The sequence below is a fragment of the Falco naumanni genome, chromosome 3 (genome assembly GCF_017639655.2).
Source record: "Falco naumanni isolate bFalNau1 chromosome 3, bFalNau1.pat, whole genome shotgun sequence".
Lineage (NCBI taxonomy): Eukaryota > Metazoa > Chordata > Aves > Falconiformes > Falconidae > Falco > Falco naumanni.
In genome coordinates, this window is record NC_054056.1 from 63,566,550 (window position 1) to 63,588,754 (window position 22,205).

The following is a 22,205-nucleotide window of genomic DNA, read 5'->3' on the forward strand; positions in this document are numbered from 1 at the left end:
TCTGTAACCTAAGATAAATACAGGAATAAGATTTATTGTTTGAAACTTCAAGAGACATTAATATATTATTTTAAATATAATTTAGAATAAATCCGGAATGTGACTGTAATACGACTACATACATAAAAAAATACTGCAGTACAAATATACATTGTTCTATAGCTAAGTACACCTGTTTCAGGCCTTACTCTTGCACCAAATTACCCATGTAAGATAAAGTAACAGTTGTACAATTTCATTGGTGTATCTTTTTGAATGTGTAATTCTGGAATATTGGGTTATTAAAATAAATTTTCATGGTGTTTTGTAGCAAGAACTTATAAAATTTTCTAAATCGGGGTGTGTGTGTGTGTGTGTCCACCTTTGCAATAGGAAAAACATGCTCACATGAGAAGTTGTTTTCTCACTATTATTAACTACCAGTGTCAACTGCCATCAAGTTAAACTGAGTCTGTATAATGCAAGATGCACACCTTTGTTCTTATATTGCCCCAATATAGATAATCTAAGGTGGAAATTTATCTATAGGAAGCGAAGAATGTCTAATACTTCTGTGCATGGTGATACACAAAAGATGACCAAAAAAAAAATAAAAAAAATAAAAAGGATGTTGGAAGAGAACAAACAAGAAAACATAACAGCCCTGCCTTTAAAAGCCAGAGTTCTGATGTTCTCTTCTGAAAGAGGAGACAATCCCAAGAGCAGTTCTGCACATGAAAGTTATCAGGTATGCCCAATGTTGTGGTCTCTGTGATGAAAAAACAACCTGATGTTTTATTTGAACAACAGACTAAATTATTTCAGTGGAGCCACATGCAAAGATTTAGAACTTTCTTGGGAATATCTCCAGTATTTCCTGTAGTAGAGGAAAAGACCTTCAAATACTTTGTATTAGTAGTGATTAACTAACTCTCCTCTGTTGTTTCGCTAGAAAGCACCATTAGGACTTCCTAACCACCATGTTCTTTTCTTGGCACTTCCACAGAAACATATTTATTAATATTACCAGTATCCCTACAATCATGCAATATTGAAGGCTGCACTTGGTGCAAACTGTGTACTGCAAACAGCACAGGAAACTAAGTTTTTATAGATGCTGTAAGGGTTTTGGAAAAAATACAAACCTGAGGCTAAATTATTAAACTGTAGTTTTTTCTCCTCAAGCAGAAACAGAAAAGAATTCTCATTCATTGTTGCATTTATTTATTTTTTCACTACTGTTTGAAACCTTTTGGAAACAAATATTCTTCTAGAGATAAAAGGTACCTTTTATTCACAGAATTACTATGGCACCAATGGTTGCTTCTCAAAACGAACAAGGTTTCCGTGTATAATATTCTGAAAACAACAGATGTCCCTGCTATGGTATAATATAAATCCATGGAGGGTACAGACAGAGCAAAAACATCCATGATTTTGTTTCAAATGACACGTTAATAGCCAATAGCCATAGCTTTCCAGAACTGAGAATTCAGCGGTGCATGTGTGAAAGACACTCATCTGAACAGCATCTACCATTGTGGTTTACAGGAGGGATGTGGCAAGGTAATTGTTTGGTCAGAATAGTCAACTAAGTTCTAAAACAAATACTTCAGTGATGAAAAGAGTTTGCTGAAGAGCTCAAAAACCTGTAGAGATGCCTCACTATTGCCACATATTGTCTGCTTCAAGGATGTTAATAGAGGTACTCGCAATTTAAGTGAGTAAACAGGAGTGATTAAAAAATAATCTTCTAAGACAGAAATGCTTATTTCTCAGCCTCACCTTCGACAAGAACCACCCAGGCATGACTCTGGGAAAAAAAATTCCCAGAACCCAGCTTTCCTGACAGCCCCCTTGCATCAACCTTAACCTGAAATTTTACTGTGAGCCTTAGAGAAACAACCAGGAAAACACCCAACACACTGAAACCAGCAACTCCCGCAAAATCCTCACAGCCCTGTTCTGGCAGTCCGTGCCTCCCTTTGGCAGACACTTTATCCTACTCTTTCATTTGGTAGCCCCCTGATCCAACTACACCCTTCAGCTTTCTCTCTCAGCTCTAACCCATAACCCCAATCTTATTTTTTTGCCAAACCTCACAAGCCCAACCCCATCATGGTCCAGATAAATATTCCAGCTGTCTTTCCAGCTCTTGCTTCCCCTGGCCAAAGCCTGAGCGAGACGCTCCTTCCACTGCCCAGACAAGAAGTTTCTCACATTCTAGCTCTCCTGATACCCCATCCCTTCCTTTAGCAGCTCCTTTTACCCTTAATGGACCCCTCACAGTTTTATCATTCTCTCAACCCTAATTCAAATTCTAGTTTTGAGTTGAACTTTGTATAAGGCTCCCCAGTAACAGGCCAGATAAAGCTTCTCATAGTTTAACTCTCTTAGCGGTCCACAGAGTATTTTGCCAGGTATTCCACTCTTCAGAAAAGAGGAGAAATTTCTTGTACTTTAAGATATTTGCTGTTGGCCTTCATACAGGTGTGAGCTTTACGATATAAGAATATGCCATGCCCAAACTGTCATTTACAGGACATATTCATTGTTCTGGTGAAGAACAGGGGGATTACACTGGTGATTCCTCAATTGACTGGAGACAAAATTTAAGACAAAAAGCAGTAAAAACAGTTGTAAGTACAAATTTCTGTCAATGAATCGAAGTGGTCAGGAGACACGAAAGGTGTAATGCTTTCACTGATCAAAGGCAAAGGGCAATTTTTTTTTTTATTGCTCCTAGCAACAACAGAAACACCATGCCTCTTTCAAGTTTATACATCCTGAAGTCAGGATGGTCTACCTTAGTTAAGGTTGCAGAACACTGATCTGTCCCCCAGGCTGTTGGCAAATACAATCTAATAATCTGTATTATGTGAACATGTTTTTTTTCAATTCCAACTTCTTTATGTCCCAGCACACTGGACAGGCACAGCAGACAGTCCCATTAGAAGTGCCATTAAAATACCACGTGTAGTCTTACGACTTTTATACTAAACTGAAGCTAAGATACTTCCATTTGATTTCTTTTGACGTGTATTCACTACAGTAAACTCAGCGCTTCAGAAAGGTATTTTTACAACTCTCATCAGATAAAGGAATTGGATTTTCCTATCGTATATGGAAAATAATAAACAAGATCTTAAGTTTCTACAAATTTCAGATGTATTTGACATATGCAAGACTGGAGTTTTCAGAGCATGTAGTGTTCTAATTCTGTGTTCCAACACACAACTGTGTAATTTCAGCTGCCTCAGACAGAATGTAATTCTTCAACAAATGCAACGTAAGAATATCAAGTGAGACTCCCATAAAATGGAAACCACAAAACAGTAACTCACAAGAAACTTGACTTTTTAAAATTCTGAAGTGTCTTTACATTAGATACTAAACGTACCTGGTCCCTACTTTTAGGCAGCTCACATGAATAGCTATGTTAAAGAAACATTATCCATTTTAATCATGTTCTTATGCATATTAATGGATGGCCTGAAATTGATAGGCCCTCCTTACATGTGACAGAAGGTACAATCATAATGTAGCATTAAGACATTAAACATTTGCGATTGAAGCAGCCATCATTTCATGAAATGTGGCGTTGCAGTACTAAATATTCCAATGGGTTATTGTTCTAATTTTATCAGCTATATCCAACCATATAGCAAGTTCTAATATGTATTTTATACATACATACATATATATGTAAGAAAGAAATACATTACCCATTATGCCTTTTTAAAATTATAAAGACTCTGTTAAATATACTGAAATACTTACAATGTAAAATAACCTTGAGTTCAACAAGAAGTTTCTTTGAACCTCCGTGGCTTGTACCTGGAAGTTTTTGCATTGCTTCTCCTTTTTTATTCAAAATTTCTATTCTTAACGCTCCTGTATTTAAAAGGAAAAATGATGGACTTTTGAAATATGCTGTGTATTATAAGTGATTGGATATTCCTGTATGCTTGGGGTGTTTTCTTTTAAAAAAAACATAATGTATTTTTAAATTGATATTTCACTTTTTAGCGTTTGGAAGGAAAAAAAGAAAACATACCTATTGGAGTACCAGCAAATCTTGTTTCATTTGGTAATAACTCATCTCCTTCAGGCCATGTTACTGATAATTTGTCAGGAAGCCTAGTGAAAAAAAAGCATGAACAGTATTTCTGTGAGTTTAAAAAAAACAGGGTAATTTTAGTAGATTTAGTAGAATGTACATGAAGTTACTTTTTTTGGGTGTGGAGGGTAGGGGAAGGGCACGTGTGTGTGGGACTCAAACTACTACTTGGTTTAGAGTTCCTTTTTTTTGTTGTTTCTGAAGTAATACTAAACTGTTACGAACTCTATAGGTAAGCAATGACTTATAGCTTACCTTGCCATTTCATCCTCTATGTATTTTTTAACAGCTTTATCAGACACTGTTCTGTCAAGTTTTGAGATTGGAATAGTTTTCATTTCAGCATACAATGCCTGAGGTTCCTGAAAAAAAACCACAAACCCAAACCTGAGTGCAGTTATAAACAGTCGGATTATAATATATCAGAGAAGAAATAGCTCTCTATCAAGGGACTAGACAAGTTGGATTAGACATAATGCAATATGCTAACAAATACCACCTGATGACACCACAAGAGACACTTCTAAAATTTGCTGAAATCACAAGGGTTAAGAATGGACGCACAGCATAGTACTAATACCGAATGTGACACTATTTTATATGCAAATGTAAATAAATCAGATTTGTGAACAACAGTTTTAATATAGTTACATTAGTTTTAATGTAACTGAGTAGTTTGATTATTTCTAGATTGCTGAATCTCAAAAGAATACCATAATTTTCTACAGTTATTTAAAAGTCGTTTAAGCAAGTCTAACCCAGGATTATGTTTAGATTCCTCAGGCATAGCAGGCGCGCAAATCCTTTCCATGTTTGTCTTACCAAAGCAATTTGAACCTCTCCTCCAGTGGCAAATATATCCCCATCATGGTCTCCATACAAAAAAAATTTCTCAATACTTCCATAAAATATTGGAAGAGTCTTAATAGTTTTCACCTGTAAACAGAAGACAACAATTAACACCAATAAATTACTCCTGCATCAGATTTGCATTTTCCTTTTATAGGGTTCACATACTCTGTTACAAAACAAACAAAACCCCAACATCAGTGAGCAACTAACTTACCAGCTGTCCAGTTTTGTATGTTTTCCCATCCCACTCTATCGCAGCATACACTGTCCAAGGGCTCTGCATTCTTTTGGATGGCAAATCAGTACGTGTAGTTACTCCTTTAAAGACTGTGAACTTTATCTGTTTGTCATATTTTTCATGACAGTCTTTGAGCCACAAAGCAAACTCTCTGTCAATTTTCATTCGCTGCTCCTATAAAAGATTACAAAATAAATACATATTATTAACGTATTACAAAATTTAAATCTGAATTCAGAAGTATGAACAATTGTAAGAGTACAGTGGTATTATACTAACAAAAAAAAAAATAAAAGGATTCTTCAGCTTGGAAACATTACAAAATTCTAGTGAAGCTATACTTAAAGCCAGAGAAAGTGTTTCCCCCAGCACCCATACTTCTCTATGAAAAGTCCTTCCAGAAGAACTGTCATGTAAGACCTAGAAAAAAATCATTGTTTAAGAAAACAAAAGGAAAAAGACTAAATCTTATTTTTTCAGATTTCAAGAGTCAGCTTTACTACTCACTAAAAGTGAGAGAAGCGTCTGCTACAAAGTCCTGCCCAAGATGAAAGTTCTTCAGCAACCAGGCAATATTCAGTGACATGAACAAATGACCGGTAAGTAAAGGTGTCTATACCATATCCATTAATTTTTTTCAAGAAGAAATACTTAACAGAATAAAATTATTACCTGTCCATTGAAGATTCTTGTGAACAAAGTATTCTTATCTTTCAGCTTCAGCTCCAGGTCCATGAAAGTGAGTTTGTTCGTGCTGACCTGAAACTTATCATTGGTAAATAATGCACCAGAAATTCTGTTGTAGCATTCAATTGGTGCCAATCCTCTCTTCTTTGGAGGAGCACACCAGTCAAAACTTAAAACAAAAGGAAAAAGACATTAAAATTCCTTTTTTTTAAAGAGAGGTTTACATTATAGAAACAGCCTGGTTTACATTGTAGAAACAGACTACCACTTACTCTTCCACAGTTGTGTATGGTATTAATCTTCCATTCCAAAAACAATCAAAAATAGGTCTTTTTCCTCTGGCACCCTTTTCTACTATAAAGCAGTCTTCTTCATCATCATCACTTAATTCTTGATTAAAAAAAAGACATTCTCCATGAATAAATTTATTTTTAAAACTAATTTAATAACAAAAACCAGAGCAGCCTAAATACGGATTATCTGTATTCATTAAGTTAGGCACAGTAGCAGTACACAAACCTAGGTATATATAATAGGAAGACTAAGATTTTTTTTCCTCTTTAAGAAATACCAAGCAGAAAACCAAATGAAAGCTAAGGAAAAATTTAAACCAGGGTTGAGCAACATTATAAAAACTACCAAATTTGAAAATATAAAATTTGAATAAATATTACTTTTTCCTCTTAGTTCTTCTAGTATCATAAAATCATAATTAAACTCAAGATTTCTGTTGTCAAAAAAACCAAAACAACATCACCAACATATATTACTTTAAAACTCTAGCATCTGAAAACTCATCAACACTGTATAAAACAAGTTTTAAATTAAGGACTTGGACTACATGTTGTCCTCTGTGATATTCTGATGTTAGAATCTCTTGAACCAAACTGCTGATGTTTCACTGCTTTCTTGAAGCAAAGATCTAAGAGTCAGGCAAGTGGAAATGTTTTAATCTGATAGCATTCCATAAGAGTTTATAGTTTGAAATCAGATGGCATTATGTCAAAGATGAGGTTTACATGAATGAGTTAGCACAACAGTCTATCTATTCACAGGATTTGTTCATCCAAAAGGATGTGAACTTTTCTGTTCTGCCGCAATGCAAATCAGGTAATAATTTACACTTAAATTGTTCTAGTTTCTACTTCATTCAAACATTTCGAGTAGGACGATTGCCTATAATAGAACTGAAAAGCAGCAAAACATTTCACTCACTTGATGGAAAACATGGATCATCAGGGTATGTTTCTTTATCATACAGGAAGGGATGATATCTGATGACGCCCTCCACTACAGCTTCTCCTTCAGCATGTGCCTTAAACTCAAAACTATCTGCTGCAGTATTTATATACAACGTCTGCATGTCATCTTTGATCTCCCTAAGATTTACAATCTTTGGTATTTTTCCTTTTTCAAACATTGAAATCTGGAAAAAAATAAAACAAGTTGATTCTCCTTAGACCAAAAACCATGCAGTAATCAGCATGCGTAACATGTATTTTAACTGTTAGCAAAATGAATTAGTTCCTATGTTGCAATGATAAAAGTATTACTTTTAAAAAATGAAATTACATTCCTATCTTAAAATGCACGATTAAAGAGAAACAGGCACATTATGAAATAAGTTGCAGTATAAAATATCTTACCTGAATGTCGATGTTGTTGAAGGGGCTTATGTCTTTTGTTACAGCATTAGTTTCATTTCCTTTTGGTCCATGAATATAATAGTGATAGATATGTCTGAAATACATTTTAAATTAAACATAAGCCTCAGAAAGTGAAATCTAAAATCTGTCCCTTATAATTTTTAAAAATCAAATAAATATCTATTTTTATTAAAATGTAACTGACTCATTGCATTTTTATATACCAACTCCATGACAACACATACACTTGGTACAGAAGATTTACTAATGGGAGCAAGTGACTCCTTTTCACTCCTTTCAACTCTTACCTCCTTTGTACACCATCATAATAGGATTTTTTTGATAAAATAATTAGAAAGATTACAAATTGGAAAATAATACATAAACAAAAAAACCTGACTGTTACATGACTACAGATTCTTTACATCAAAGTGCAAGCTAATAAAATACTGTAATTTGTTCTGCACACTGGAGATTAAAAAGAACTAGAGCCAGAAAACTTTCCACACTGTTTCTGGTATCAGTTTAGTATTGATCATCTAATAGTGATGGAAGCATTTAGCAGACAATCACCATCCTTAAGTTATTTACCAAAAAAATACAAATCCCACATTCAAATATAGGCAGCAGTCATGAATGTGACCTGCATATTAGAAATAATTTTCCTATTTTATAATGGCACTTTTGCTCATCTAAGAAACTCCGAAAAATCCACATGGTCAGATAAGATTGTTTTCGCAGAATATATAGTTTGAGAAAACTGAGGAACTTAACCCCATTTACTACAACTTTTCAGCAAGCTAACTAATTCTTCTAACTTCAAAGATTGAGTCCTTAAACCTCAGGGTGGTAGTTTGCAGAAAAATAAGATTATACAAGTCAATGGGACTGAATGCATGAAGGAATTTAAATGCACCGGCAAGTATTTATAATTGCTTTGCTTCTGACATCCACTGCACTAAATGCACCCCAAGGACAAATCTTGGTTCCCAGACAGAAGTTCTTCACAGTCTCATTGCTCGGGACTTTAGAGCACACTGGTATGCCCAAACTGCTTAACATTTTGTCTGCATTTCTTTCAGACTTCAAAAGGTGCTCTCATGGCATTAAGACATAATTATTTTGGGGGTTTATCTCCCCTCCCTCCACTTCAAAGCATTCAAAACAATATTAGGGCTCTGCTGTAGCCTATTAAAGCAGAATGAAACTGGTATTATGCATGTGTGGCAAAAGGCATGGCAGAAGGGTATGTGGTGTTAGAGGGGAAAAAGCCATTACAGCTGAAATAGCGATGCAGGACTGCCTAGCACTAGGAAGGTAAATCTGATAGGTTTTACTGTAATAGCTACAGGGCATATAATTGAATAATTGCACCTGGGTTTAATCTCAAATGGAGGCAGTTCTTCCGCTTCAAGAGATCGCTGGAATGAACTCACACACAACTAAGTGTGGGTGTTTACCGGAACAGCACCTAGAAGCTAATGAGGGGCTCAAGTTCTCTGTCAGTGTAGATGTACCCCTACGTTTTCATGAGGTTAAAAAGGGTTTCAGCCACCACAAGTTCCTACGTGCAACACTGAATGATGTTTCATATAATATGGTATTATCTAATCCTTATATTAATCCTCATATTAACTATTATATATTATTATTATTAGATTACAGGTACCAAATATAAAATTATAGCTTGAAAAATCAAGTTCTACGGTTTGTCAGATTTCAAATCTTAACAGATAGAGACACACAATTCACAGCTATCAGAGATTTTCATATCTCCAGGCTCTGCAGGTCCACTGATGATGCTACCATGGTACTGAGTGGACAGTATCATGTATTGTTCTCCCTCTTAAAATGGGATGAAGTAGCAGCTTTTATGTTGTCATTTTAAGAAACCCAAAACATCAAAACAAAACGCCTGCAAATACAAAGCTACATATCAACGTTAGGAGCGCAGCTTTGAGAAAAGTAACTTATCAAGTTATTAATAATTATGTATCTAATCACATTAATCATAACACTGTTAAATTTAATAGGTTATTAATAATTAGATCTAATAATAATTATGTGTCCGTTATCAAGTCACACTGAAACTGATGCTTGCCAACATCTTTCTTTGGATGGGGGGCCCCATTCAGTTGTGCTAGTTTCCATAAAATCAGTTATCTAGGAAGACTAATCGTGGCATCAACAAAATATGTATCAATAGCCTTAACAGGGATAAAGCCAATGACTAAGTACAAAAAGGAAGTATTCTGACTTTGTTAGTAGTCCACTTTTAAATCAAATCTTTTAAATCACAACTTACGCCAGCTGCCTTGTCCAAAGATGAAAGTAGTTTTTCAAGTACTGCATGTGGTCTGGTTGTACACCTGTAATGACAACTGCTGTGAAACTCTTTTTATCCCTTTCTTCTAATATTAGATTATGAAGAAATCTTTCATCATCACTTGTGATGTGAGTAGAGTCAGATGGCTGCAAATAGTAAAATAAGAACATAAATATCAAGAGTTTTGAAAAGGATTGAAAAACAGAACAGGAAAATAATACAGAACGCATGATGCTAAGTATCACAAAGGATTAATGCTTAAAATAAAAGCTTCCAAATTGAAGTCAACGAACTGAGAATCTGACATCCCTGATCCAGTTAATTTTCAACTCACTTTCATCACAGCATTTGAAGTGTTCAGTCTAGAAATGCATTTAATCATGTTTAAAAATGCATTTAATCATGTTTAACGTGACACTGTGTGATATCCATGTTCCTGTGCATCAAATGTAACTATTATGTGTACAAGACATATGTCTTTTTTAAGAAAACCAAGCCAGGAAAAGAAAAAAAAAAAAAAAGCTCTTAAATGGATAGGCTACTTTCTGTAACAGAAATTGAAGTGGAAAAACATGCTTTTGCTATGAAAGAGAACAGGTGAATCCTCAGTTCTAGTTGAAATATCCAAGTAATCTCATAGAAAGAGGAACTCCTGATTCCAGAAAGTCCTGATTGTCTTTTCCTGGATAGATGCACTTTGCTCTTATGATAGGTTTCTAAGCTGCATAGAAACACAGTGGTTGACGTCACGCTTCATTCTGGACCAGCAGACAATCCTTTACATTTGGTGCACCCCGAAAAGAAGCTACTTTTAATATAAAGATTGAGATCTTATAGCAACTGCAAACAACTGAGAAGACATGCTTTTCCAAGCTGTAGTGAATGCAGCCTCATGCTTTATTTTGCAGGAAAGCAGGCAAAAAGGAAACACATCAGTAAACTGTGAAAGGCTATACCTACTTAACTGCAGGTGGTGAAACAGTCAAGGGTGTTCTGTTAAGACTTTCTCTCCCCAGGAATCAAAGAGCTCTCCTTAACCAACAGGATAAATTTAACCAGTTGTGGGAATTTTCATCAAAACAGACTGCAACTCTTCAAATACTTTTACTGCCCAAGCATAGCCTCTTTTAAACCTAACAGTCTTGCTGATTTCATCCAAGCAAGTGGCTTTTTCTATGCTAGTGATGAGATGGCAAGTAATAAAAGCCAGAGCTGCTCATTCCTCATCTCTATGGTTTGACCAATGACCTAGAAGCTACACGTTGATGCTAAACAAGTGCTACAGATGACAAACCACCATGGCACTTGCCTCTACATTCCTAGCATCCACCTAAACTAGTAGTATTTACTTGTGTCAATATTAAACAGTCCAAGGAAGTGAGTGCAGTAAAGACAGGTGCTTATTATCCATCAACAGATTTTGATAGACTGGGATGCCATTTCCCTTCAGTGTTTTGGCCTTGTTCTAGAGTGTCTTAGGTTTGATATTTATTAAATCTTGATTTCTTTGGAAAAGTACCTTCCTTTACCAACTGAGTGCCTCCAAGATTCAGTTATTGTTCTCACACTGCAGTAATCCATTACAACTTCTATTCCTGCCATAGTATTCTCTTGCTCATTTATGTGCAATGCAGGCTATTTTTCAAGACATTAAATAAACAAATTAACACATTTAATTTCACATGAATATAACTAACTGGCCTGGCCATTTGAACCATTTGTAAAAATTTCCTAGACCTGAGCTGTCTATCCATTACCTCCACACTTTACTACTTCAGTGCTTCACATCATTTCTTCCCTCCTGGATATTTACAAGTTATTTTCTATCTCTAGTAGAACATCACTTGCATTTTTTTTAACTGCATCAGCTTAACTTTCATTTTATACTATCAACACAATTTTTCAAGTACTTCATTGCACCACTCTTAAATTCTTTAGTAGCATATCTAAGCATCTCAGCTAGTTCGCTCCAACTAATGTCTGTAAGCTTATTTTCTACTTTTCTATCCCTCACCCCGTTTTTAACATCAAATGGGGGAGGGGGGGGGAACCATTTGTGCCCTCTACAAAAAACAGATTTTGTCTGCTTTTATTTTCAGTTTCTATTTCTGTAACTCCACCTTCTCAACTCTATTGCACAGAGATTAAAACCAGAATTTTTTACATTCCTAGCAATTCATTCTTTGTCACAAGTCACTTGACGCAAGACTTGATAAAACCGACCCATGGTAAAAACCTTATTTACCTCCCATTCCTTTCTCACCCATACAAAAGGCAAAGAACACTCAAGATATAACACACAAGATATGGGCCATAATCAAGGTCTGATTACCTCGTCAGGTAATCAGCAGCCATTTATGTTCCCATCTGAACCCTTAGCTGTATCTGTGCCTTTTATATTCTTGCTCAAAAATGTCCAAAACAGTTCTTTTCAGTTTTCCTCCTTAACTTACAGCTTTATCTTGAGCTTTTCTTCTTCTTCATGAAAACCATTAGGACTGTTCATTTTCGTTTTCACTTAAGTAGTCCATTTCTTTTACAAAATTAGTGAATAACTGTGAAACAACTGAGTTTTGTTGATTTGGCTGGACTTTTCTCCAATATGCAGGTTAGTTCTTCTACATAAGCACAGCTTGTTTCCCTAATTCATTCCTTACAGCTTCTAGGAATGGACTTTTTATTTCATGTTTCATACATAACAAAACAATTCCTGTTCTTAAAAGGTATTTTGAAATATTTTTTCTTAACCTAGTATAACAATCTATATGGCATTTCTGTCCTTTAGGCTAAACTGAAAAGAGAAAAAAGAAGAATCACATACAAACAAACCTTCATGATATAGTGCCTTCAGGTTTCCCATTACTTCTTTTTACACACCAGGGTGCAAATGATTCAGTAAGATGAAGACATCCCAGTTAAGTATTACAAGTATATTACATAGTGAAATCATGTTAACCTAGGAAGGACTTCCAATTAAAAAAGAGAAAGTATTAAGGCTATTTACCTTTCTGTTTCGAATGTATCCGCTATATATTGCTTCTTTGTTTTTCTCCTTCTTTTCAAAATCCTCTTTAGAAAGGACAAGTTCATGAACATCCCAAGATTCTGCAGGTTTGCTTATCATCTGAGTTTATGAAAGAAATTGTTTAAAATCAAAATAGGATTCTAAATGGACATAAAATAGTTTAATATTCTGATTAAAAATAGGATAATAATAATCTGATAATGCAAAGACTGACGTTTACTTACTCTGGCAGACTGTCCAACGAAGAACACCGCTTGTTTGCCTCCAACTCCAAAATATGAGATATCACTGTTTAAACTACGAGGCAGTGGCAAAGGCCGTACATATCCTGAATGATCACTGAGAGTAGAAGTGCCTTTACTAAATTTTCTCAAGACAAAAGTAATTTTAAGAACCGAAAGACATTTTTGACCTAAACAGCTTGTGTTAAATTCTTCCTGCTGTCACTTTATTCAAAAATCCTTCACCTTACACCTACAATTGCAATGTTAAAATATATGTGCCTAAAATTCTTGATGTATTCTTTTTAAAGGAATGACAGAGTAACTCTTTTCCTAAGTTATCTTATAGGACTTTCTGTCCCTTCTAGCAAACCAAATATTACTCAGTCATACAAGTTAAAAATTTTCATCTGAATAACTTGTTTTGCTTATTACTATGTACTAGTTTTACACTGAAGTTCAGATCAAAGAAAGGAAAATATCTGGCAGGGAGAACCCAACAGAAAAAGAAATTATTACTCTCTAAACTTTTCTCCATTGTTAACTGCAACAGGAACATGGTCAACAGGTCTGCGCAAGAGATACTGTGGTAACAGCAATTATACACCATTTTAATGGTAGAAGGTAAAAGGTGAATCCCTCAGTGCTCTCCCTTGGACCATAGCAAGATACTAACTGTGAAGCTGCTGCAAATGAAAATGGCTTACAAAGCAAGCCTGATCTTTCTGACATCACCCTTTCACAGAAATAATTTCAAGTCAGAATGGGAAATAATGCCAACTAACTAATAAACACAGTTTTGGAGAGACTACATATACCATCAATAATTAAAGTCCATGTCTTTTAAGTTAGCTTTGATGTATGAACAGTCTTACCTAGTTTAAGTAAATAGTAGGATAAACACGTTTTCAAATCATAGCAGTCCCAAATGAAAACAAGGTGTAGATGTTATCCTGGTATAATTTACAGCTATGCTCCCATTGAATGGTATCAACCCATAGATTATACAGGTAGCTTAAAAATACTACACATTTCTACTGTTCCTAAATTCACCTATAGCAATTTCAAGAAGTAGTGAATTTCTTTGCAAATTACTAGACAACCCAGAATCACTTTTTACACACTTGTCTCCAGCTGTTCTACTTGGAGATGCTTCCAATATAAAAAACCACCCTCCTCAGCTATATTATCATTTTCCACTACCCTGTTACTTTTTACACTAGTTTTTTCATAGGATAAATCAGTTATGTTTGAGGCTGTGATCCTCATCTTCATTTACTGTCCTAGGCTTAAGGCATTTAAAAAGTGACTAAAGTTCAAGAACCGTACATAACTGCTTCTCTGGAATTTTCTGCACTATAGAGTTAAGTCTGACTGCGCAGGTAGAAGATTTCTTGGGAACAGACTCAAAACTGTAAAATGAATTCATACAAGTAGCAAAATCTACCATACACCTCCACTTCTTCTTTAAATGCAAAGCATTTATTCTGCCTAGCCTCCTTCAAAAAATACAGGCATCTTCAGGTATAGTTTTGCATTACATTGTACATGATCAAGATACAAAAACCCACCCAAACCCAGCCCTAAACCAAAACCCTGTATCCGTTATAAAACATTCTAAATGTTACAATCCATTATAAAAAACCCTGCAGAATATAATGTCCCTAACAATATGTAGGCAAGTGAAAGACAGTTTAGAAAAGGCCACAAGAGTAATAAAAAATGTTCTCAGAGTATCATAACATTAGAAAAGCAGTTTTGTGTTATGAAGCTTCTCTTATTTCCTACCTAAAGAAAGTACATGTCTATTTATAGGTAATCATAGATTGACAGGTTTTAGCAAAGTGTTGGTATAGAGATTTGCCTTAAAATGATATTCTGTGAGCCTTTGCATAGTTTGCTAATCATTGTAAAAATGATGAAAACTTTCTAACCTCTCGAAGTCACCTTGTCTTGTAAACTTTGACAATCTATATACAGCCCAGTTGTTAAGCTGTTTAGAAGTCATTCCTCTTCCATTATCAATCACAGCAACAGCTGGTTTTCCTTGGGAGTCATCAAATAACTGTTTGGGGGGAAAAAAACAACAAACAAAAAACCAAAAACCAAGGAGCACCAGGAAAAAAAAAATACTGCAAACTACGCCTGAAAAAAAGTAAAATTCCATCTTACCAATTTTATCTGTATGCTCCGAACACCAGTATTTTGGGAGGTGGCTGACAGAGAATTGTCAACCAACTCAGCAAGGGCAAATGCTAAAGAAATTGAAGAAAAATAACTCTATTAACATCTTGTTCTCAAAAGACAGCACTCAAAAACCAGACACACACTCACAGTAGCTTCTTCTGAGCAACCAGGACAATACATTCCCTAAACACAGATAAGAACTAAGCACCATCATACCCATCAAAATTATACAACATCTTGATTTAAAAAAATAAAATATAATTCGCATATATACTTTATAAATTGTTTCATCACTTAATCTCCTATTTCTGTTGATGGTAATAACACAGTTACTGGATGGAACAGTGATGAACTAACAACAGGCTCCTTACCACAAAACAGACTTGTTCTTTTCCATGATTAGGAATAAATTTGTATAATTCATATGAAAGTCCAAAATATGTCAGAAACTGACTTTGACTTCTTAAAATACTATGGGGAGAATTAACTCACTGGAAAAAACTGAATGAAAATGTTGCGCAACACTCCATTCCAAAATAGTAGTTATTTATTTACAAAACCCCCACAAAATTCTAAAAATGGTTGAAGAATTTAGTGAATGGTAAATACAACCAAAATTCTGTCAGATATGTGGCATTACACAGCAGAAATAGTCAGCCAAACTACTTGCAAACTGCTGTTTCTAAACATTAACACTTGGAGCCCTTATGTAACTAAAGGTAGAACCACCGAACTTCAGTGAAAAGATGCATTTAATTTTGGACAATAGCATCAATCTGGAAAAAAAATACAGCATGTTTGGATTAATTCACCATGATTGATCAGCCGTAGTCAAAAATGTTTCCATGCAGTCTCTCTGATAAGGAAGTTGTATTCCCTACAATGTGCAAAGTTCTTCAGAATGTTACAGTGCAAGTTACACTGGCCATACACTTCAGACATGCAAAAGAAAACCCTTGGGTATTAATATTATACAGCAACACTGAAGCATTTGCCACTTCCCTCAAATTGTTTTTGAAATGTAAGTACAGTTCTCAGTTTCTTTGCAAACTTCTTCACTGCTAACAACAGGAGTTGAGCATCAGTTATGTAATCCATACCTACTATTTATTCCACATCAAAGAACAATGGCCCTTCATCAACACGTGAAACAGGTTAAGCATGCCCTTAGATGTTGTAAATAAAGAGCATCAGCTGCAGTACACTTAGACTCAAAATTGTTATTTGCTCTTACAGTCAATTCTAGTACATAATAAACAAAAGTAAACAGTTTGATGTAGCTGTTTTGCGCATTTGAATTACTGGTGTGTTGCAGAATCTCACAAATTACTTCACTAGGGTCTCAAGGAGAGCATTAGTAACACATTCGGGAAAAAAATATAGCAGCAATATCATTACAGAAATGGATGTAAACATTATTCTGTTTGTAGTCTTGAGGATTGTAGTCTCTTTAGGATTGAAGAGTTATGACCACAAATAGTACTAGAACTTTTGGACCATTTTAAAGGCTTTTGTGGTAGCAGTATGAACACATGTAGTACACTCAGAGCAGGAACCCTCCTTTTCTCTGTGTCACCTATTGCAGAGTACAGACAAGATCAAGAATTGACCTAAATGCTTATGAAAGATTTCTCACAAACACCTGAAGCTTGTTCACTCTCTTTTAGAGAGAATGATGATTGAAAACACTACAGCAAGCTGCTTTAGCAACAACATGACACAGTAAAATGTAGGAAGAAGTGTATTTTTCCCTTAGTAGTAGTAAGTAGCTCTACTACTAAAAAAAAATATCAATGGACTTCAAGAAGACAAGATCCCATATTTAAATCACTTATCTGACTCATCATTAAATTATGCTTTAGGCTTTTGGGCAACAGTATGCAGAGAGAAAACAGCAAATCTATGTCAATGATACTGCCAGATTGGCCCAAACAAATGTTTAAAATGTTTTTAAACTACAGCAAGTTATCAAGAAACTTTGATAACTAGGCCCACTGATATTGACAGGCATGATCAAAGTCTTTTCCTCTCCTGTGGGTATACTTTCTTCCTGTTTCAATACTTCTGGAACACAAATAAATCTGTCAAAGATGCCGCTATACCGTACATTCAAACCATATCGTAAAACACAGTATTTTTAAGTGTGGATGGCAGATTTGACCCTGAAACAAAATCTCTTGTGTTATTCAGAGGTCATCACTGAAGTTATGTAAAAGGAAATGATAATAATTTGAGGCAACAGAAGTGAAAAATGTCTTTTACGAAGAAGAGGAGGGGGAAAAAAAAAGAAATTATGTGAGTGATGTAAGAATTACCTACTGTAGAAAAGAAAAAAGGGAAAAAATGTAAATTTCTATAGTGAAAAACAAGAAAGAATTTGTAAAACTGGGGAGGTTAGTTAAATCCTTACAAACAGTTAATAAAATACGGCCTTGGGAGAAGGAACAGCACTATAAATAGGTCAAGCTGGGGCACAACAAGATAAGCTCAAGGAGAACCAAAACTGTTAACAAGACCAAACAGAAAATTACTTGAACTATGTATGAACTATCCTAATCAGCATACTAAAGATCCACCCCCGAGAAAAAAAGAGCCCCCACTAACAAAGTCCCCTCCCCACAGGACATGCACAGTGAAAAAAAAAAAAAAAAGAACACTGTACCTTTAAATGGAGACAAGGCTTGGAAGAACCAATGAGAATTAGTGTGACTAAACATAATTGTAAACGATTTTTCAAAGTGTATAATAACTTTTACTGTGTGTTAAGAGGTGTGTTAGCTTTGTGGATTTAATACCTAGCACCCATATCTGCGCAGACATGCAACGAACAAATATCAAGACCATGTGTGGATTGGCTCTTGTACACTGGATGAAGAACCCAGAGTTGGGATAACATGAGGAACTAAAGGAAAAATTAGTATCTGCATGCATTATCCTTTTTCATCTCATATTATTATTCTGAAGCCTGTTGAGAGAAGGAAAAACAGGTTTTCCTACCAAGGGAATGCTCAGCATTTCATGGGAGATAAGTGGTAGCAACAAATTACGTGAACACTTATAACAAGTGCATTATTAAATTACTTCATATTCATAAAAGTCTTATGAGATGTAACAGTTAATTCTGTTTGTCAAACTGTTTGATTGCAGTACTGTTTACTACCATGAAAAAGTGAGAGTCAAGATTGTGAGGCAAATACTGGGGAATTTCTGCAATGTAGAAGAGTTACAGTCCTCAGTGTATAGTAATTTTATTTCTTGATTTAGTAATTTAAATTTTGCTTTAAAAAAACCAAATACCAAAACAGCAACACCGAAGCCAAAACTCTTTAAATGTGTAAAATATTTATAAACAAAAAACATTTGTTTTCTTGGCATACAAACCCATAAAAACAGAAGGAACTTCTTCAAATTCTACTGTTGATCTTAATGACCATATATTAACTTGCATTTAACTCTCAAACCTGTTTGTTTAAATGCTACCATAAGTAAAGCTAAACGGATAATACTTGACTCTGACTCTAAAAATACTCTTTTTATTCAAAGATGAGACTTTTTTTTTTTTTTTTTTATATAGAGGAATAGGGATTGGGTGCTTTGATAAAGTTATAGAAAAACAAATACAAGAAACACCTGACTACATATACCTCAAAGTTTAACAGTTTTAATACAAGGTGGTTATGGAAACTATGATAGAGGGCTAGATTTCTCTAGTTTTTCTACCCTTCATCTCTCCATTCTTGCAGTATAGGCTCTTGCTCCCTGTATTTCAAGCTCTCATCATCTTTGTTCCACAAGTTTTATTGTGCTAGTATTAGCAAAATAGTATTAACTCCTTGTCTAGCAATATTAGATATAAAAGGGAAACATGATGGAAAGTAGCAATATCCCTTGGTTTTGCAGCTAAATATCAAACAGCAGAAGGTTCTGTGTCCACACTGTTGCACTCAACACCTCACATCATCTTGACAACCCACAGAATGAAGTTTTCTTTCTGTTTGTTATTTTTCTGTCTCCATAGATAGGATGCATGTTTTTTGGTATATTTCCTACTTAAACCCTCATGCTACTACTTATTCTGTGACTGAAAGGACGGAAATGGTTCCAGTTAACATGAATCTGGCAAAGCTAACCATATTTCTACCTGCAACTTTTGAAACTTACGCATTTACCTAAAAATGCTACTACCATCACACTTTTCCCTCTATGAGTTAGCATTAATGTCTTGTAAACGAACAATAATCCATAGCATCACAGAACAATCCTGGTTGGAAGGGACCTCAAGAGGTCATCTGGTTCAACCTTTCATGGGAAAGGGAGCCCAGAAGAAATTATCCAGCACCCTGTCCAATTGCATCTTGAAAACCTGCAGTGATGGGGACTCTACCTCAGCAGAGGTTGTTCCAACGAATGGTTGTTCTCACTGTATAAAGTTTCTTTCTTCCATTAAGATGAAACCTCTTCCCAGTGCAACTTGTATCCATTACCCCTTGTCTTCTTCATGTGGCTCCTTGTGAAGAAAGGGCCTCTGTTCTCTTTGTAGTTGCCCTTTAAGTACTGAAATACTGTGATGAAATACCCCTGAGCCTTCCCTTTTCCAGGGAGAAAAGACCTAACTCCTTCAGTCTTTCCTCACCAGGCAGATTCTCCAAACCTTTGATCATCTCAGTGCTCTTCCTTTGGACCATCTCCAATCTGTCCCCATCTTTTTTAAACTGTGGGGACCCCAGAACTGGACACAGCACTCCAGGTGTGGCCTGACCAGTGCTAAGTGGGATGATGACATCTTCATCTCTGCTAGTAACATGCCTGCAGATGCAGCCTGGGATCTGATTTGCCCTTGTTGCTGCAGCAGTGCTCTTGCTGACTCACGTTCAGCTTGCTTTCCACCAGGACCCCCCAAGCTGGCAAAGTTGCTGCCCAGCCACACAGACCCAAGCTTGTATTGGGCTCTTTGGTTATGTTGTCCCAGGCGCAAGCCTTTGCACTTGTCTTTGTCAGAATTCATCAGTTCTTGCTTGCCCACTCGTCCAGCCTGTCCAGATCGCTTTGTAAGATGGTTTTCCCTTCCAATGTGTCCACCTCACCATCTAGTTTAGCATCATCAGCGACACTGATAAAATCACACAAGAGAAGTATTTCATTCTACTACTTTTGTTCTTATTTCTCTTGTAGCCTCCATCATATATAGAAAACCACAGCTTTTTACAACAAATAACTTCAATACATTTGCCAATAATAAGATACTAACCATCTATCCCAGCTTAACTTCAGCATCCACAACATGCACCTCCCAGTAAGCCACAGCACATTTCAATGAAACACAACAGAGGAGCTAGGGGTATGATTTTACAGCATTTCATTTTCAGCAGAAAGAACTACTACTGCCCAGCTTGAAGATCTACCAGTGTGGCACAAATACAATGAGGAGGTATGGTATCTGCCAGCTTCATACAGTTATATTCTCCAAATAAACTGCCCCACTGTTGACAACTCTTTGCTATGAAATCAACAATCTTACTTGCATGAAGAGCAGAGGGAAGAAAAAAGCTCTATATATCAAGAAAAGGAAAATGTACGTTTGACACACACAAACCACCCTGATCCATCCAACAATCCTTATTTATTTACACCTTTGCAGCTTTCTCTTTTTTACTTTACACCCTTTTGGTACTTTGTTCCTCTGTTACAAGTTCTTGCCTTTGGTGAGCGTTTTTAGTAGTTGCCCTGGATGTCTCCCAACAGCTGGTTGATCTCCAAAGACTACATCCTCAAAGAATAAAAGGAGTTCACTCCACTGTGTTGAAACCCAAGTACATGTGGCAGAAGGCCAGAATTAACAAATAAGACTCCTGACCAAGTTCAAATGCTGATGGGAAGTGCACATAAGGCTGAAGAGGGGATGGGGTACCTAGGAGGAATACAGAGATACTGACAAAGTGCTGAACAACCAGTCAAGAGTAGTGATTATTCCTCTCCATCCAGTCCTTATGAGACTGCACTCTGAATACTGGGTCCACCGTTAGGTTTCTCTGAAAGAGACACTGAAATACTGAAGTGTTTCCAGAGGAGTCCTCCACATCATCAGAGGTCTTGAGCACCCAACATGCAACGAGAGGCTTGCTGAGGGAACTGGGATTGTTCAGACTTTAGAAGAGAAGGCTAAGGGAGACCTTAGTGCTGTCTTATTGCTAGAAGGGTGCAAAGATAAAGCCAGATTCTTTTCAGAGGTGTACAGCGATAGAACAGGAAGCAACGGACAAAAGATGGAACATGGAAAAATTAATTAGACAAAGATGTATTTATTTTATAATCAAATAGTAGAACGGGCTACAGGTTGTGGAATTTCTGCTCCTTCGAGATACTCAAAACTCAACTGGACCTGTCCAGCCACCTGGACTTTGCTTTGAGCAGCGGTTAGATGGCATGACCTCCAGAGATGTCTTTTGACCTAAATTATTCTGGGATGCCATATAATAGTTCCACATGTCCAAGATCAACCAATATTTCCCTGGAAAGTCCTTGGATGGCTACTACAGATAACAATTACCATACACAGGCCTTCATTTTCAACAACATCAGGTTCAGCCATCAATTCAGTGTCACAAGGAAATGAAGTAGTAGTTAGCCTTCCTTTACAAAAGTCTTGAGCTGAGCTAGAGAGGCAGAAGCATCAAGCTCAATTTAAGAAACATACATAGACAAGGAATGCTTAGGCTAGTTTGCACTGCTATACCTCAGTTTTGTTTTTATTTTTTGAACAAAATTAATAACAGCCTTAGTCAAGCAGAACCGAATGTATATGCCTGGAAAAATGAACTCCTGAGATCCATGATTAGCATAGAAAAAGTGAACAAGAGATAACGGACTCCTAGAATGGTTTAGGTCAGAAGGGACCTTCACAGTTCATGTAGTTCCAACCAACCT

At 35.9% G+C, this 22,205-nt stretch overlaps 1 protein-coding gene across 5 annotated transcripts in view; it reads right to left on the reverse strand.

Moving 5' to 3' along the window:
• SMCHD1 (structural maintenance of chromosomes flexible hinge domain containing 1) overlaps positions 1–22,205 on the reverse strand; it is a 90,801-nt gene that overhangs the window by 53,925 nt on the left and 14,671 nt on the right. For all 5 annotated transcript variants that reach the window (XM_040585816.1, XM_040585817.1, XM_040585818.1 and 2 more), the window contains exons 4-17: positions 15,267–15,349; positions 15,029–15,159; positions 13,098–13,212; positions 12,853–12,972; positions 9,828–9,994; positions 7,523–7,616; positions 7,092–7,302; positions 6,149–6,266; positions 5,862–6,045; positions 5,166–5,363; positions 4,922–5,035; positions 4,355–4,461; positions 4,037–4,119; positions 3,760–3,873 (exon numbers count right to left, since the gene is read on the reverse strand). In XM_040585816.1, coding sequence (XP_040441750.1) covers positions 3,760–3,873; positions 4,037–4,119; positions 4,355–4,461; positions 4,922–5,035; positions 5,166–5,363; positions 5,862–6,045; positions 6,149–6,266; positions 7,092–7,302; positions 7,523–7,616; positions 9,828–9,994; positions 12,853–12,972; positions 13,098–13,212; positions 15,029–15,159; positions 15,267–15,349 — 1,839 coding nt within the window. The remainder of the gene's footprint in view (positions 1–3,759; positions 3,874–4,036; positions 4,120–4,354; positions 4,462–4,921; positions 5,036–5,165; positions 5,364–5,861; positions 6,046–6,148; positions 6,267–7,091; positions 7,303–7,522; positions 7,617–9,827; positions 9,995–12,852; positions 12,973–13,097; positions 13,213–15,028; positions 15,160–15,266; positions 15,350–22,205) is intronic.